This window comes from Podarcis erhardii (assembly GCF_964252035.2).
Source record: "Podarcis erhardii genome assembly, chromosome: 7".
Classification (NCBI taxonomy): domain Eukaryota; kingdom Metazoa; phylum Chordata; class Lepidosauria; order Squamata; family Lacertidae; genus Podarcis; species Podarcis erhardii.
The window spans coordinates 48940320-48960086 of record NC_138511.1 but is presented as its reverse complement, the minus strand read 5'-3'; the positions used below and the strand labels follow the sequence as shown (position 1 = coordinate 48960086).

Genomic DNA, 19767 nt, shown 5'->3' with positions numbered 1-19767 from the left:
CCCACTGTGCGTGCACCAGAGGTGCACGATTTCCGTTCGCATCCTGGGGCAAAGTTTGCAACCAGGAGCAGCTACTTCCAGGTTAGCGGAGCTCGTAACCTGAAGCATTCGTAACCAAAAGTGTTTGTAACCAGAGGTACCACTGTACACATAATTAATTAATTGTGTGACTTACTTAATTTTGCTAGAGTGGAAACTGAGTTGAATAATGTAGTTTTGTGCGGAAGACAGACGGTAGTGGAACAGAAACTGTGCTGCATGTGGTGGAATGGAAAACAACCACTTCTCACATTCATACACTAAGTGCTACTTCAGTGTTGCAAGGTGTTATCCATGGAAGTGTTCCTTTTCTGAGTTCTGCAATTTGAAACTTTCAAGCAATCCAGCCTTCCTGTTTAGTAATAAAATCACTTTATCTGGTCTACTTTTGTTTCCCAGTAGAGAGCTTTTTTTTAAAAAAGCAACAACTTAGAAGCTCAGAAAACAGCAGGCAGCTCCTACAGGAGCAAACATCAAGGCTACTGCATGAATTAGCTTGGAAACAGGTGCTTGAGAGGGCGCTCTCTGCTCATCTCCCCAATTAACCTGCTGATCCTTTATTATCATGCTTTTCATGTCATTTACTTAACCATCCCTTGGTTAACAAAACATAGCACCCTTTGCTTTGTGATCTATTCTTATGAGTTCTAAGTTAAATTGCCATCTATGCCTTTCATGTGCATATGTATGGATTTAAAACAAGATCAACAACATCATTACATCACAAACCAGTGGAGGCTGGTTATTAGGGTGAAGGTGGCACTGCCCCACTAACCTCAGTCTGCCCTCTGTTAGCTCCCACCTGTCTGTCTTCTTACAACCAATCCAAGGAGAACTTCTGCCTGCCAGCTTCCTCCTCCACACTGGAGGTTAATTAATTAATTCATGAATTGCCTTTCTAAGCTCTAATTTGGTAATTAAGTATGCCTTAGGCCTCTTAAAACATGCTTTTACTAGTGTGGCTTTTGCTTCCTCCTCAGTGGCTCCCACCGCATTCCAGATTTAGCCACTAAAATGTTGTCCCAACATTTACAGATCACAGGGATGACACTTCATGTCCTTGGGAGGTTTTTAAAATGTGTGGCATGCAAGCGGATATAAAAATGAATCATATGAGTGGAATACTTTATGCATACTTGAACTAGCATGAGAGCAGTCTTGGAAACAGCAAGCCCATGTGAGTAAAGCTGTGCAAACAGGGGACCCTAGCAGGTCTGAAACAAGACATATTACTTTCCAAGGCAAAGAGCAAGATGGTGGGCCTACCCATTCCATGTAAAAGAATTCAATTGTACTGGTGGTTAGAGCTTCAAGACTGGTGATGGGAGAGCATCCTCCAGCACACTGGAGACAGCAAAACAGATTTTTGGGGGTGGGGGGCAGAAGACGGCGTGTGGCAATAAAAGGAAATGACAGGGAGGTATTTGAGGAAGGACATCCCAGAGTTTTGGCTTTTGTTCTCCAATATCTGCAGCTTGAAGCCATTGATTCACTCTGACTGATGGTTCTGGGCCTTGGCATCAGACCATAATTGTAATTTAGAACTTTTTAAGTTCACAAGTCAGTTTACACTGAAGTGCCCTTTTGTGTGTGTACCTGATATTTCTTTAATTCACAGTACTGCCTTTAATATTTAGAGATCTGTAGATTTCCCTGCTGTGCAACCTTCTCCATAGCTATCTACTTTTCTGCCCTTCTCTTTCTTTTCATTTTTTTAAAAATGTTCTTAGAAAGATCAAATCATTAATAGCATTAAAGACTACTATAAATTATCTGTGCTGGATTTGTTAATTTTTAACAGAAAGAAAGTTGTTTTTTAATTGGAAACTTTGCATGAAATGAAAATGGTTATATCTGGGGGGCCTTCTGTGTACATGCTTAGGAACTAAGTTATTCCACCACCTAATGAGCTAATGGCTGAAATGAGATTTGAACTGGGGGCTTCCTGGATCCCAGGCCACAGTGTATGATTTCAATTTTATTGATGGAAAAAACCCACAGAACATGCATACAAACAAAGTTGAGATCAGCTTATTTTGATTCATGTGTGTCAAACTACATTGAGTGGAGAATCAACGATATCTAAAGAACAACAGTACTGCAGTCCATAATGTTTGTTAATGAAGAGGCATCAACCCAATCAGTGCTATTTTTCTAGAAAAAGAGGTGCTGGAACCCACTCAGCTTTCTGACAGTAAGAGCTGTTTGATACGTGAACAGACTTCCAAGACAGGGGGTTGACTCTCCTTCCTTGGAGAATTTTAAGCAGAGGTTGGATGACCATCTATCATGGATGCATTACTTAGGATTCCTCCATTGCAGGGGGTTGGACTAGATGACCCTTGGGCCCTTTCCAATTCCACAATTCTATGATTGTATGGCAACACTGACCAGCAGTTATTGCCTGTATCATGGAATGAGCAGGTACATAGATCACCTGGTTAGGTTACTGTCTTCTACCCAATGGTGAGGTGTACTATATTCCCATTATTTTATTTATTTCACAAAATTAATATACCTCGTGATTATAGAGAAAACCTTAAAGTAGTTAGAAATTATTTTGGCGAATACAAAATCTGCATGGATAAATTAGAATTAGGGTTAATTAGCATCCCCTGTTGTCTCTGGGGATCTCTGGGGATGCCAGAAACAACATGTAGGCATGGTGAACAGGTCAGCACTCCCTCCCCTGCATGCACTGTATTGGATTGGGGAAGAAGATTAATCAAATCTGATTCAAGGTTAATATTGCCTGAATTGTATCTGCACCTCACAAATAGCTTATTACACAAGTCTCACTCTATAACTGTGTCCACTTTTTACGTTTGTCCACTTGAATGCATCACTAAGGCAAAGATCCTATGGTGTGCCTCAGTGATGTACTGCTTTTTTGAACAACAGAAGCCGAAACAAAAAGTTAGGCACCCAAACAGATCAGAGAGAAGTACATGTTTTGCAGAGTACTTTAGGTTCAACAAAGCAAAGTCACGCAGATCATGCACGATATTCTTTTTACGAGAAAGATTTTTACATAAGCCTAACAATAAAGACAAAAATGTTCTGTTCAGCCAGAAGGCTTATTAAAATAATCGGTAAATAAATTATGCAGCTTTATGATATTTTGAGGCTGATTTACGATAACCAAGCTGTATGTGTGCAGACACATTCATGGATAATTCAAAGTGATCTGCTTTCCGTGAACATCAAAAATTTGCAGTGTGTGTTCTGGAAACCAAATGAATGGCTGCTATCAAATTTCATATTATATATCTGTAAGTTGTTGTTGTTTTTAATAAAAGGTCTAAAACTGCAGCTCACCAATCATCCTACACCTCTTACATCATAATATGCCACATGTCAAACCAACATGACTGTGCAACGTAGATTTAGTGAGCTATGATGTGACAGTCAATGCCTCTTTCTGGGAGATTGTTTTATTGGACCTAAATGTCAAATGGTGACAGTTAGTTGCTAAAGAGAATCCAAAGGCTGCCCCCACACCCATACCCAGTTTATCTGTCATAGGGGAAGTAATAGTTTTAAGCACACAAACTAAACCTATTTATTTCCAGGAAATTGTGATACCCCATTACCTCCAGTAAGAGTTCTGTAAGAGTTCTGAATAGTGAGCACTTATGAGAAATGTTATTCTGCAAGTGTCAGAAGGACAATGAATTGGACAATGCCTGTGTAATCAGAAGTGACTAACAACAAAACATCTTCCCTGTGTCTCTGCCACTATATATATATATATATAGAGAGAGAGAGAGAGAGAGAGAGAGAGAGAGAGAGTGTCTGCCTGCTTTTCTTTGGAGGTTGAGTATCTTGGATCTGGGCCACTCAGGCATTCACAATGTTCTTTTAAAACAAATTAAAAACAGGGTACAATGTAAGAAAGGTCATACACTGATACCTGAAGCAATGTTTCCCCTCTCAAAGTATTCAGAGCACAGAAAGGTAAGCTACCCTCCCCCTTGTGGTAAACTGGCAACTTACCAAAAAGGTGAATGGAGGCAAAATCCAAGCAAAATAAGTTTCTTTGAGAACTGTTAGCTCAGTTTTCTAGAATCATAGAACTGTAGAATCTGAAAGGTCTCCAAAAGCCAACTAGTTCAGCCCCCTACAATCCAGGAATAACAGCTAAAGATTCCTTGAGAGATCTGGTTAAAAACTTCTAATGAAGGCGAGTCCACCACCTTTCGAGGTAGTCCATTCCACCTCTGAGCAGCTCTTACCATCAGAAAGTTCTTCCTAATTTTTAGTAGGAATCTCCTTTCTTGCGATTCCTTTCCTTAAGCTTCATTTATGAATAACAATAAACAATTCCTGTTGCAATCCTACGATCACTGAGAGGGCATCCTAGAGGAATTAGGGATCTTCCTCTCAGTTCTGGAGAAAAGGTCTACAGACAGTTAAGGTCTGCCCTGGAAGCTTCCTTGTAGTTGCCATGAAACACTCCATAACATCCCCATCAGTTGGTGGTGGGGAGGGGAGAGTGTTGAAGTGATTAAGGGAGGCTCTGAATCTGCAAGATTCAAAGACTATCTGTTTCCCTAATATGTCCCCAGTAAGAGAAAGAAAAGACACCACCCAGAAGCTGGTGTAGTTATTTTCTTTCCAACCTCACCCCTACCTTCAACCCTGGCTGACACTTTGCATCTGGCTATTCTTCCACCATCAGTTTTCCCTCCCCACTCCATTATGCTATCTTTGCCCACAAAGGCAGAAAGCAACCTGTGTTGATAACATCACTATAGCCAACATAGGAATCACTCTTCTTCTGCTCCGTGACTATGCCAATGCCGTTTTATTCATAAATCCATTCCACCACATCTGTGCATGTGATGATGTGTTTGTCTTTGTGTGTGTGTGTGTGTGTGTGTGTGTGTGTGTGTGTGTGTGTGTACTTCAATGGTATCTTATCACAAAGCAAAACTTTTCTCTCAATGTATGCAACTCTAAATTATTTATTCTAAAATATGTTTGTATTTATTTATTTTACACATTTTGGTGTGTTCTTTTTGCCAGGGCAGGGGGATTATATCACAAAATTCAGTGATATTTATAATCTGAAAGACATTTACATTCTGATCCTATTATTAGTAACCTTCTATACAATCGTTTCAAGGCAATATACAATATCAACTCCCTCACCCCCACCACCCAAAAAACCAGTCATAAAAATGGAAACTACATTTAAAACAAAATATAAAGCATGTATTAGTGATTTGAATTAGGTCGCTTCACCTAAACATGTGGGCTAAATGAAATTCTCTATATATGCTAACAAATGTTCTTATAATATACTGCACTTTTTCAAAAAAATAATTTAATATGAATATATAAAACAAGCATTAGACTTGTCATCTGAATCTCCCCTTCCCCATACTAGAACATAAAATGGAGTCACCCACTGTTTTATAATATTGACTCCATCACAGCTAAATACAAGAGTGTGGAGGGAATACCACAGTAAAGAGCTGGTAATTTTTAACCTTCCACTGCCTCCTTTGGAAAAAAAAATGAACTTTAGATAATTGTCTGTATAATTTCCAGTTCTGTTCCTTTCAGAAAATCTGAACTTTAGATAATTGTTTCTTAAGTATTCTGAAACTTTTCTCTGACCTTTAGTCCAAGAGAGTAGTAATCAAGCATATTTTACACGGTCACTTCCAACATAGCTGCAGTTCTACTATTTTTGTGATCGGGTTTGCTAACTCTTTAGAAGCTGGAAGGGTGGGGATATCCTTTTCCTAGGAGGTCCCTCAGAGCTCTTTCTCTATATCACTATATAAAAGTCCAGAAGTAACTTACTGGCTTATTAGTAGGTGGGTTCATACCCTCTAACCCCCTGATTTTACAGGAACATCCCAGATTCACAGAAGCCTTTTTGGCTTCCGTTTCAATCTAGGAATGTCTCACTTTCTGTCTCCAGAAGAGCCACTGATATCGGGGAGGAGGATGAGCCAGCCAAACCTCTCCATGGCTGCCACTGCCAAAGTCCAGCCCCAAGTGAGGCACAAGCTCCAGCAGCTCTGCTCTGTCCACTGCAGGAGCTGCCAGAATCACTGCCGCTGTGAGGATGATCTTGTTGGGATACTTCCAGGGAGATAAAGCCCATCATGGCCCCCACGTCGCCTCCGGATGATCCATCGATCTCCCGTAGATACAGTATCAGCAATTAGTGACACGAGCTCCAGAAAATAGCTTGCCACATTCCAGAGCTGATGCACGCTCTATCAGCAGAATTCGCACAGCGAAAGATGCACACAGGAGAGCATTATTTAGAAGTTTATTCAGCATTGGTCAGAACAAAGGAAAAAACATGACTGCCTGTTTGCGTGTTCAGGCACAGAGAGAGAGAGACAACAGCTCTATGAAAACAGAAACATCCTGTGAACAGGAAATACGCAGACTCTGTGACTCACAAAGCCTGCTCCCTTTTAAGGTGGAACGGAAATATCCTAACAGATCTCCCCACAGGGGCTGTCCTTGCCTCCTTCACACACTGGAGCCCAGCAGAGGAGAGGCTGCCCCCGCCCCAGGGTCAGGCCTGACATGGGAGTGGAGCTGTGGCCCGGCAGTGCTGAGCTTGCACACTTTAGCCCAGCAGAGTAGAGGTGCAGCTGCCACTGCCACTGCTAGGGCCCATTCTCTCCACTGCCGCTGCCCCCAGGTCAGACCTAGCAGAGTTGGGCCATCACCGAGGAAGTGGTCTCTTTCTCCTTGTTGCTGCTACCCCTGGCATGGTGTCCCAGATTCAGGGGTCAGAATGTTGGTGGGTGTGGGATTCCTCTTGCTTACTGGGAGGTAGCAGGGAAGAGTCTGAGCTGTGCAAACACACATGCAGAACCGATCTAACACTTCTACCTTTTGTGCTTGCACTATGACAACCTCTCCACTGTCTTGTTGCTCCCTGTTAAGCAAGAGTGACCCACTTGCTGTTTTTTTTTTTAAAAAAAATCCATATTGTTTTCCTGTAAATTATAGTACTGTAAGTAAGATATTATTATTATAGTACTGTAAATAAGATATTATTATTATTATTATTATTATTATTATTATTATTATTTCAATTTATACACCGCCCTATACCCGGAGGTCTCAGGGCGGTTCACAAACAAAACCACAACATATAAAATCAAACCAAAAACAATAACCCAATAACTCCCCCCCCCAAAAAAGCCACATTCTAAAAGGGTGTTGGATGTCAATAAGATCAACCAAAGGCCTGGTTAAAAAGGAACATTTTTGCCTGGTGTCTAAAGGTGTATATTGAAGGTGCCAGGTGAACTTCCCTGGGGAGAGCATTCCATAAACCGGGAGCCTCTGCAGAGAAGGCCCATTTTCATGTTGCCACCCTCCTGACCTCTTGAGGAGCAGGCACATGAAGAAGGGCCTCTGCAGATGATCTCAGGGACTGGTTTGGTTCATATGGGAAGATGTGGTCCTTGAGGTATTGTGGTTCTGAGCCACTTAAGGCTTTATAGATCAAAACCAGCACTTTCAATTGGTCCGAGATACAAATTGGTAGTCAGTGCAGTTGGACCAGGATCGGGACAATACGCTCAAACCGTCTTCCTCCAGTGAGCAACCTGCCAGCTGAATATTTGACCTACCTATGGAATGCTTTAAAAAATAATTTGTAGTGCTTTATTTGATGATTTAATTTTGCTTGTAAACAGCTTTGAGGCTTTCCTTTTTATGAATGAATGAATGAATGAATGAATGAATGAATGAATGAAGTGGTATAGAAATGATTTAAAACAAGCAGAGGCCCTCGGCCCTCCAGATGTTTTAGGACTACAGGTCCCATCATCCTTGACCACTGGTCCTGTTAGCTAGGGATGATGGGAGTTGTAGTCCCAAAACATCTGGAGGGCCAAGTTTGCCTATGCCTGATTGAGAAAAATAAAATATTTTCAGTATAAATATCTCCAGATTCAGAAGCAGTATAAGGGAGCACCAGGTGAAGGGAAGGTATTATGCATTCAACAGTGAGGGATTATTGGATGCATTTGTCTGGCCTAGGTGAACTTTTTAATCTGATTCAGTGGGCTCTTATTTTCTGAGGAATATGATAAATATGAATATAGTAGAATGCAAGGCCTTCTTGAGTATGGGAGGGGGGAATGTCTGGAACTATAAAAATGAGTTTGTCCTTTCCAGGGGAAAAAGCACTTCTGAACACAAAGCATGCTTGAATCATAATATTATTGTGTGAAGTACTCCTTAGAAGAGCATGCAGTTAGTATCCTTGAGATTCTTGCTTTGCTTCGCCATTGTTTTGCAGTATAAACACACACTCTCCCAGAAAATTTCATTGTATAAAATGCCCAACATAGTTGCCAACTCTATCACTAGGGCTGAAACAAGCACACATCTGTCATGAAAGTCAGAGATAAGTGATTATATAGATTGCCAAAGAACTACAGTGTACACAAAGATTTTTATCAGTTACATGGGGACAATGGTAGGCAACCATTTAAATGTCTCTACATTGTACTCCCCCCACCCCACTGCCTAGGTTGGATAATAATTTCAGAAGAAGAATGCTGGTCTGCTTTGCAGTACTTCAGATGTAAGCTTTTTGCAGGATATCCACTGATTCATCATGTACTAGACCCCAATGGTTAGCAAAGGAGGAGAAAAATACAGCTGGGCAGGTCACAGAGAAAATAATTCAAATTCTCTCTAGCAAGCCACAGTTGGATAATATTCAGTACAGCAACACTCCAAATCCAGATGAAATGGTTGGCTACTATATATATATAATGCAAGAAAGGAAAAGGAATAAAGAATATACAAGATATATTCATTTCATAGGACACCTTCACTTGCTTATAGCACTATATGTTGTATTACAAAACCTGTACTTAAATCTATTAAAACTGTGGTTATAGTGTTAAATATATTAAAACTGGGGTCATTGTTTGTTTGTTTTACAATTTGATGTGGCAAAATATTTCCCATAAAATACAGAGGTTAATTTGTCATTTGGTGAGATTCACTTATGACTAGAAGTGGCAGTCTAGTGGAATATTTTCCCTTTAAACGTTTTAGATTAGAGAGGTTAGGCAGTTGTGTGAACTAGAACCTGAATGCAAAAAGCAACAAGCTGGAAATCCAGAGAGATAGCCATGGCCAATTTCTGTTTGAATCCAAAGCTGTGGCTATGGGAGAAACAAGACCCTTAATGCAGCGAACCCCTCTATTGTAGCCTCAGGTTGCATATAAGTGTAAATAAATCTGCAGTCTTGGGACATTGCTAGAGGGGAGTCTCAACCACAACCTAATGGAGAACCCAACCCCCAAAATAGCACTACTGAAGAACAACCTAAGGATGCCTAAAAGAGGGACAAACAGCTTACCAGATGCCCCTTCCTTGTGAGCTTGATTCATCGGGTTGGCCTTTCCAGTCCAATGAAAACCTTGATGGATTACCTCTGGCTTTTGGCGGAGGAGGGGGGATCTGTCTGGCTGGATGCCTGCATCCTGGGTACAGGAGAGGAGTGAGTGAGGTTTTAGCTAGACAGAACAGACAGTAGGGTGAAATCTTATGCTGGTTTGGTGTGTGCATGTGGTTTGTGGTTTTGGAGAGATAGGCGGAGTAATCCAAATTCCCCTTGGACTGGGTAGGTTGGAATGCCTCCAAACGAGACATACTAGAGGCAGGGAGGGGCTGAGCTAGCCTGAAACCCATTGGATATTCAGCCAGTCTCACTGCCATCACCCAATGACTTTGGGCCTGATCTGGGCCAAACTGCTTGCTCCCACCTTCAACTATTACCTCCTTCATCATGTGTAGCAGGGCTGGGGAAGAGATGGTATCCTCACTAATCACAAAAGCCCTGCTGGCAGAGTTAAGGTGGAGAGGGGAGAGAGATTCAGATCACAGCCTGATTTGTCTGCATTCAATTGTTGGTCTGAGAAGTGGCCATCTGTTCTGCTTAAGGGAGTTGTAGAATACGAATATCACAAGGAGCAGGCATCTCCTCAAACGATGTTGCCTATCTGGAACTGTGATCATACCTCTTGCTTCTCTAGATGGAGAGTTGTGTGTGTGAAGAAACACCTGACATTTGTGTGTCTGGGATATAGCCTACTGTACAATGGGCAAAAAATAGTCTCCATTGTCCCACCCATTTTTCTCCTCTGGCCCTGCCCACTATTGGCTATTGGCAAGCGGCCCCCACAAAGTTGCAGCCCTTTGCCTGGAAAGGGCTTTTTACCCTGTTCTAAAATGTATTTCAAAGCCAATGTATTTCAAAAGACAGGTGAAACAAATGATTCTTCACATCCCACATACATATCAATGCTACTTAACTCCTCTCACCACTGGCCAGGACTGGCATCAGCACCTGGCATCATTGGACAGTTCTCAGGGCCAAACACCCTGGCAAAGCTCAATATTGTTTTATTTTCTCTGTCCAGCTGCTAAGTCGAGCTGCAACTTTAATTCCTCACAATGTCCCCAATGTAGCATTATTCTAGAATATTCGTGGGAAATTAAAATGTCAACTCTGCTGCATTTTGCTACTGCTGACAGTGAAGGCCAATGGCGAAGGGGCCTCACCAAAGAGTGCCTTGCCAAGGGGCCCTTCAAACCAGCAGCTGGCCAAATGCTTTTGCAGCTCACTGACAAAGCGTATTCTCTGCATGCAGGAGGTCCCAGCTTTAATCCTTGTCCTCTCCATTTAAAAGGACCAGGCAGCATGTAATGGCAAACCCATCTACCTGAAACCCTGGAGAGCCACTGCCAGTCAGAGTAGATAATACTGGACCAGATGTGCCGCTGGTCTATTTTCTTATAAAGCAATTTCATACACCTGGGGATCCTGGCGCTTGAATCTGTGGGAAGGCTTGCATTTACAGCACCTATAATTCATTCGAATAACTGCTGATTGGTCTTATTCTACCTATGGTGAAATAAGAGGCTCTTTTGACAAACTGTGTATCACAAGATAAAACTATTCCTATCCACTTCAGACAGTGGGTGGGAAAGGGACTGAATGATTGAAAACACCCTCATATAAATAAAGCTCCCTACATAGAAAACACTTAACCGAGCCTCTCTGCTAACCTAATTTCTGTGTGCATGAATATTCTTTCAGTACGAAGCATCCAGTCACTCAGCCTAAACTGACACAGTGCTTGAAAAGCTCTACCCATGTGACACCTGCTATGTGGAAATTGGTATAGTCCAAGAACCATTCTACCACCTGATAAGCTGTTTGTCTCAAAAGCCACTGATGTTTGTGTCTAATTTGATGCCTTATGGACACATAAGTGGAATGGAAATTGAAATGGCAATTCTGCGTATTTCCTCTCCTTTATGAGAATATTCAGCTCTCCATGGCACAAGGTTGGGGATCCCTGCCAAGATTCTGTTAGTATGATAAGGAAGATAATTGAACCTAAAATTAATTCTTACTCACAAAATTGTGGTCACCCAGCTCTCTTACCTAGGCAAAAAAGCAGAGCAGCCAATGAAATCCCTTAGAAATTCAGGAGCATTCACTTTACCCAGGAAATGCAAGCCTTATAAGAAATTTAGTTCAGTGCAAACTTAGAAAATTCACACTACTCAAAACAATATGCAAAGAGAAAAACAGCTATCCTTCATTATGCACACTTACAAGTTTGTGATGAAGATCTCAAACTAAAAAATGCTTACACAAATGCATATATTAGATTAAAATGTACATAAAATGTATAAAATAGAACTGAAAATGAACTTCTGTACCCTGGCCTTTGACACCTGAAATGTGTTTTCAGGAGCCATTCTATTCCTGTGACTATAATTTAACTGTTTTTAATTTGCTGATGCTGAAGGACGGGTATGCAGGAGTATACTGCAACCTGTTCTTGGCACATCATCATCATCATCATCATCATCATCATCATCATCATCATCATTTGTTGTTGTTGTCATTGTTGTTGTATTTTTCACATGGCAGCTCAAAAGAATTTACAATGTTTTAAGCAAAAACGAAACATGTAAATACATTAAAACCAGCATTAAAGAAAAACAATCCAAAAGATTGTTGTTGGTTTTTTTAAAAAAGGATACCAAAGTTAAAACATCCTGCACATGCAAAAATGCCACAAATAATTAAAAGCCAAATGCCTGATGAAAAAAAGCATGTTTTTACCTGGTGCAATGTCAGTGCCAGGCAAGTTGGGATAGAGCATTCCAGAAATGCACAGCCACCACAGAAAAAACTTATTCTCATGTTTCCATCCTCTAAACTTCCCATGGAGGAGGCACACTAAGAATAGCCTCAGATGAAGAATGCAGAGTCCAGGTTGGTTCATATTGAAAGAGGTGGTCCTGAGCCACATAAGACCTCAGAGGTCAAAAGAACATGCATGCATGTGAACACCCAGCCACCCACTCCATATCACACCCTAGACATCAGGGATGAATTCCAGTGTCTGCAGGGCCACAGGCTCCACAGATGTTAAAATAAAATGAATGTGTGTGTGTGTGTGTGTGTGTGTGTGTGTGTGTGTATTCTACAATAAGGAAGTTAGTGTTTGTAAAAAAATAAAAAATCATTCAACATTAATTTGAAGTGAAATAGAAATTATAACCCAGGAAGCAGGGAGCTGTTTTACAGACAAGGGTATCCTTCAATATGTGTGCATCAAAACCTATTAGAAACATAATGATGATTAAGAAAAGGACACCACACCATTCTGCAAGCAGGCTTTGACATTGCTCTTCCAGAAAAAAAGGTTACTTCCTTAATGCAGTACAATTAGTCACGCAAAAAAAGCATTGCACATATTTGTTGGCGGATATAAACAATTATAGAGGTCTGTGTTCCTGTGCCATTCTGCAAACAACTTTGGTTGGGATGAGGAGGAAACCTCAGAAGGGCAACAGATTGGAGGGGGAAGGTTAATAAGTGGTATGGACTGCTCACAAAGCTCAAAGAGAAATTCAAATGACTTCCATGTTCTGTCACACTAGCTTGCTGTTTCTAGACACTTACATGGAAGTTAAATTCCACTGATTTCAGTATAACGTAGAATGTAGGGTTGCATCCAACTAAATTCAACTCAGAGCAGACCCACTGAAATTAATGAATCAAAGTTAATCATGTCCTTTAACATCAATGAGTCTACTTTGAGTAGAACTAACTGAGCAGAAGTAATATGGTCAACAACCTTCTATGATTCAAAGTATCATAGAAGGTGGAACAGATATTGGTACTTTTTGATTCTTGAAATCTAGAGTATCAGCAACAGATTACTGCCTGGTATGTATATGAAGGCCTCCATCAAGGAAGAGGCCAGCAATAGCCAATGTGGCTATTGCAGATGTTATTTGACTCACATCAGCCTCAGTCAGCATGACTAAAGCTCCGGGACAATAGGAGTTGTCATTCAACAACACATTGACTGAAGATTGCTCTTACCATCACATGAATTCTCCCAGTCTTCAAATTAGCTGGTGTCTTGCCTACAGGGCTTCAGAGAATCCTGCAGGTATTTGAAGACTGGTTTCATGTCACTGCCACCTCCCTGACCCCCTGACCCATATAAAACCCTCTCTTCCCCAGATTAACCATGCCCATTTCCTTGAACTTTTCCTTATATGCCTTGTTTTCCATACCCGTGACCATTTTTATTTCCCTCCTCTGAACCTATTCCAGTATATCTATGTCTTTACATGCAGGAAACTGGTCCCATTCCTCCAGATGAGGTCTGACTAGTGGTAAGTGGGTGAGGGGATGGAGCTATTACTTCATGTGATTTATTTTTTTAAAAAAAACAATGGTTCTAGAATTTGTTTGTTTGCTTTGGTTTTATTTATTGCATTTATATTTGTATCCCAGCTTTTCTCCAAGGAGCTCAAGGTGGCATACATAGCTTTTCTCTTCCCCATTTTATCCTCACAGCAAGCCTCTGGGGGTAGGTTAGACTGAGAGGCAGTGACTGGCCCAAGGTCACCCAGTGAGCATCTTGGCCAAGGGGGGAATTTGAACCCTGGTCTGCCTGGTTCTAGGGCAACATTCTAACCACAACACCCAACTGTAAGTTGCCTTAGCCAATTTTGCAGCTGCATCAAACAGCTGACTCACTTTCTTATGATAAACTACAGCCCCTGCAACTAAGCCAAGGTGTTTCCTATTCTGTACCGGTGCATTTGATTCACCCTTAAATATGTGAGGACTCGTGATAAAATGTTGCCTTTCAAAGCAAAAATGTTGCTCCCCTGATTATGAAGGGGTGGGGAAGACATGTCCTGATGGTACAAGACTGGGACATTTTGCTGGCAAAATCTTTAGCTTTGCCCCATATTAGTCCACGTTCTTCCATTTAAAAAATAAATGCAGGTTTTTTGCCAAGGCTAGTCCCACTCGATGTAGATCCACTGAAATTAATGGACATGGGCAACTTAAGTGCATTAATTTCAATAGATTTACTCTGAGTAGGGCTTAGTTGGACACAACCTAATAATTTTGAACAAATAAATAAAAGAGCAGACCTTGACTGAAAACATTGACTGAGAATCTTGTCTCATAAAACCTTTTTGCTCTCCCTGCTTTCCTCTCTCCACCCCCCCCCCCAATCCAGTGAAATCTGAAATGGTGCTTTGGAGGCAGAGTGAAGATTCAGCATGTCAGCTGCACATCAGCACACATGCAACGCACGAGCCATCCATGGATATGCACTGCTTAAGGGACTTAAGTGCAGCCAGCGACTGTATCAATCAAACCAATGAAGAGCAGTCCCTAATGTGACAATCCACACATTCAGAAAATTATCTTTCAAGACTGTTTACTGTTCATTTGCTGCCTGACCTTCAAGTAAATCTGTGTGCCAGGAAATGAGGCCAGGGTAAATTTTATAACTCAATGACAGTAGAAAAGGGATCCAAATTTGTCTTCTTCCTTCCACGGTGTGAATGAAATGACAATTCTAGAGTGTGACAGGATTAAAGTGTGCCCTTCCTTTTCAAATGGCAATGCTAAGGTAAGTTGTCCTTCAAACTTTGCTGACCTAACAACTTTATTGGCCCCCTCCCTTTTTTAGTACATGCTTGATACTAATTCTCCTTTACTCCAGCTGGCTTTGCATCAAGATAGGTTTCTATTTGAGGAGTCATTGAGTCCTTTGACTCAATGTTACTCAATGTTAGTCATATTCAGAGTAAACCCACCTAAGGGACCTAAGTTAGTCATGTCTATTAATTTCAATGGGTCTGTTTATTTAGTTCATAAAATTTACATACTGCTTGGTTGTTAAGAGCCTCAAATTGGTTTACAAAAAAAGATAAAACAATGAAATTATCCATAAGAAGAATAAACAACAATAATTTAAGACTTTTGTAAAGTTAAAATAACAATAGATTGAAAACAGATTAAATCTTGCATCAGCTTTCTGAAAATTTGGGTAACCTTGTCCAAACAAGAATGTTTTTAGCAGGCACTGAAAAGAATACATTGAAGGCGCTTGTCTGATATCAATTGACAGGGAGTTCTAAACTGTAGGTGCTGTCACACTAAAATATCAAGTTCTTACAAATGCAGAACTGGTATTGTGTAGTACCTGTAACTCTGTCAGTTCCATTGACTGAAGTGGTTGATTGGGGATATATGTGGTAAAGGGAAAAGGGAAAAGCCAAGTGTGTCTCCCTGGGAAGAGCATCCCATGAGCAGGGAGCTACTGCTTGAAAGGGCTATGCCTCCTGTGGAGGAAGCTCGAGGAGAAGGACCTCAGACAATGATCACAGGGTCCAGGTCAGTTCATGTGGGGAGAGGTGGTCCTAGAGGTATTTGAATCCTGAACTGCACAAGACTTTATACATTAAAAGCAGCACTTTGAATTGATAAGCACACAATTTCAATATCATGACATAGTACATAATTTTTCATTGTTATTCCATTCCTTATTTACTTCTAGATGCCCAAATGTCAAGCTGTTATATGTCCAACCTAATCACAAATTTCTACTCCTTCCACTTTAGAGTGAAAGCTCAACAGTAGCTTATATAAAACTACTTATTCAATGAAGAAAGAAAATGGCTATGTACACCTATGTCTTCCTTCCTTTTCCACTATCGCTCAGAATATAAAAGACCTCTACATATGTTCAGGACTTTTTTCCAGCAGGAATTCACCAGAATTCAGTTCTAGCACCTTTCAGGTGGGTTCCATTGCCATTATAAGAAAACAAGGGAGGCGTTCCTGGTGAGTTCTGGCACCTCTTTTCCTAGAAAAAATAGCACTGCATATGCTGTTGTATATAGACATAGACTTCTTTGTGACACATTCCAAATACACAAACAGTGACCTCCTCTATGCAATATTTTAAAATGTTCTTGTAACATAAAAATTCAAAAGGAGTGGAATGGAGAACAGATCTAACCAACAGAACAGAGAAGGAACAGAACAGGGGAAATATGCTGATCCCTACATGACGTTAACAAAAAAATCAATACACTAGATATTTCCAGCACTTCAGAATTAGCCACAATCCAATTAGAAGATAAATCTGTCCTAGGAAGTTTTTAATTCCTTTGTGACTACCATATCTTAAAACCACTCTAACCCAAGTTGTGACTTTCAGCACCAGTCCCAGACATTTTGAAAAAGACTGAAGCCAAATTCTCATTTGTGAAGAGAAAGAGACATTTGCAAAATAAACAGAACAAAGCAAGCAGAAAGAAACAAAACAGGGCACATGATACTCTGTTGTGTTATATTTATGCATTATATATATTTACCTTGATTTTTCTCAATTGTGAAATTTGGATTGTTCACCATTTCCTGTGGAAGGTTGTAAACAAAATAGTGTCCATTTTTAGGATCATCTTTGTCAATGGCTCTCATCGTATGAATGACCTACAACAGGATAAAGAAAACAAAATGTTTTATCTAAATCAAAATCAGTTCACAGGTTTGACTAAACTGCACATAGGAAGGGGGGAAAGTTATGGCTGCAATCCTACATCCAATTACCTAGAAGTGAGCCCTATTAAACTCAATGAGACTTATTTCTGAGTAAACATTTATAGGATTGTTTTGTAAGTTTAAATCAGTCACATCCCAGTAAATTCATTGAGGGGGATGTGAACTAAGTTTGTTGGACATAGTACCCACTGAAATCAATGGCACAAGTAATGATTAGCTTGCCCCATTAATTTCAATGAGATTTAAATCCAGCTAAAATAGTCTGGATCCAACCCATGATAAAACTAGACTTATCTAGGATTGCCAACTTTTTTACAAGCCTTTGCTCCTGTGCCTTCTTACAGCAGCTTTTTCAGCAGATGTTAGCAAGGGATCATTGCCAAAGCTAAGCACTTTTTAAATTCTATTGATTTCGGGTAGGGGGAGGGGATAAGCATATAATTCACTTCCTGCAAAATTCAGTCAACCATAACAGCCCTGTGCTAACCATTTTTTTACATCATAGTAATTCCCATTGGTTTCAATGGGCCTCAATTTGGAGCAAGTATGATGGAGCCTGCAGCCTAAAAGTGTGTAACTTGAGCTGTGTTGTGTCCCGCATTAATCGCTAAGAAGCCCCAGGTGTTCCCTGTTCAGCAATTCCGCAGCAGTGAGTGTGTTGGATGAGTAGTTGCTATTAGCTTCACTGTTTATTAACGCTGTGTCCTTTGACAGGTGTTAAATTAGCACAGTGAAGGTAGGAAGATTGTGTTCTCACCAATTACTGCTGTTGTGAATAATTTCTCAGCTTATTTCATATATTGTTTTGTCCTTGCATAGAAATGCCAAAGGCTATAACTGCTTATATTCCATGACTTTTTGGCTCCAGTGTTATCTACCTACCTAGCCACCCACCCACTTTCCGATGCTCATCGCATCTCAGTCTGAAAATTAATCTGGAAACTATCTGAGAACAATCCAGCGGATTTTGGGAAAACATAGCCTGCATCTTTAATAAGAGACATTTGAGGCAGGCAGGTGGAGGCTGTCTTCAGGGCAAACTGAGGTTAGTGGGACAGTGCCTCATTGGCCTAATGAACCAGCCTCCACTGATCTATAGTTGGACGCTTGCTTAAAACTTTCTCTTTCATGCCCACTTCCAGCTTCACCACATCTTGCGTTTGTCTGAAGAAGTACTTTTTGTGTGTCTGTCCCGATTCTACTGTCAGCCGATTTAACGGAAGGGCTCCATTTGTTGTATTATGAGGGAGGGAGAAATGTATCTTTTACTTGCTCCGTAGCATGCACAATTTTACAAAACCTCTATCATGCCATCTCCCCAACTTAATCTTCCTAAGATTAAAGCAAGATTAGGCTGAGTAACTGTGTAGACGGAGTCTTATTAAATGTAATGCTTGAATCTCCTGAATCTCTGTTATAAGCTTCCATTAAAATCTTCCACCAAACTTATACGAGAAGTTGCAATTCTCACTCATCTTCACATTTGCTTTTTCTTTTACTAACTCTCTTCAACACGGCTGCTTTCCTCCAAGTTATGTGGGATGTCATATGAAATAGTGTTGGGTGTGTGTGTGTGCCAAGTTTGTTGTTTCAGATACTCAAGTCAAGAAATTAAGACTTCAGGTTCCCATAGCAACCTTCACCTCACCTTTATGCACATGCAATGCATACAGTGAAGCATTTTACCACATATACAAATATGATGTCATGCAGGCAACTGCAAATGTTCCTGCTATGTGGGCTCTGGCAAAGGCCCAAGACCTTTTTGGTGCCTCCTCCTCCTCCTCCTCCTCCTCCTCCTCCTTCTTCTTCTTTTTACTGTGCTAAAGGTAAGTCATATTTATCTCTTTCTCTGTGTGCTGAATGACTGCTTAATGAATGACCATTGTTATAGTAACTCCTTGGCACTTTGCAGCATGGAGATTACAGCACAAGAGAATGAAAGGGAGGGGGGCATTCGTGATTGACCTGTCATTATAATGTTTTCCACAATTTATTGCTTTCAGTATATGCAGCACTGTGAATTGCCAGAACAATCTGCATAAGAAAAAAGTGTGCATTGGTGGTGAGGTGAGGTGATGCTCTGAAGAATAAGATTTGAAGAAACAGTCATCACATTCTTGTTCTTTCACACTGTTGTACATTGGCTTGATCTTTTCATATCTTTTCATTCAATGAAGAAAAAGAGTCTGGTTTGGAGTTAGCAGTACAGTGGTACCTCAGGTTAAGTACTTAATTCGTTCTGGAGGTCCGTTCTTACCCTGAAACTGTTCTTAACCTGAAGCACCACTTTAGCTAATGGGGCCTCCTGCTGCTGCCGCGCAGCCAGAACATGATTTCTGTTCTCATCCTGAAGCAAAGTTCTTAACCTGAGGCACCATTTCTGGGTTAGTGGAGTCTGTAACCTGAAGCGTATGTAACCCGAGGTACCACTGTATTAGTTTCTCTTCTGAAAACCCTGCACCACATTGTCACTAGTCATTATTTAAACAGAGATAGTTTTATGATTTACTGTGGTTTTTGTGTTGTAGATTGTTTCTGTGAAAAATATATAGGGTATTTTTGCTTCTCCCATATGCCCACTTGACCTCTTCAGACACTATTACTGTTGCCATATAATACTCCTGCAGTTTTAAGAAATTGTTCTTTTAGTATGGCAGCATCTACACTTTGGAACTCCCTGCCAATTCATGTCAGGAATGTACCTACATTGTTTTCTTTTTGCGGTGTGCTTAAAACATTTTTGATCAGGCAAGCCTATTCAGAAACATCAGTGTTGAAAAATCTTCTTTTTTACTTT

General features: G+C 40.6%; 1 protein-coding gene across 5 annotated transcripts in view; it reads right to left on the bottom strand.

The window, feature by feature from the left end:
• CDH8 (cadherin 8) overlaps positions 1 to 19767 on the bottom strand; it is a 234424-nt gene that overhangs the window by 10380 nt on the left and 204277 nt on the right. For 4 of the 5 annotated variants that reach the window (XM_081871927.1, XM_081871929.1, XM_081871928.1 and 1 more), the window contains one exon: positions 16781 to 16898. In XM_081871927.1, the coding sequence (XP_081728053.1) occupies positions 16781 to 16898 (118 nt within the window). Of the gene's footprint in view, positions 1 to 9410; positions 9535 to 16780; positions 16899 to 19767 lie in introns of all 5 variants that reach the window. The other variant, XM_081871931.1, reaches the window with a different exon arrangement.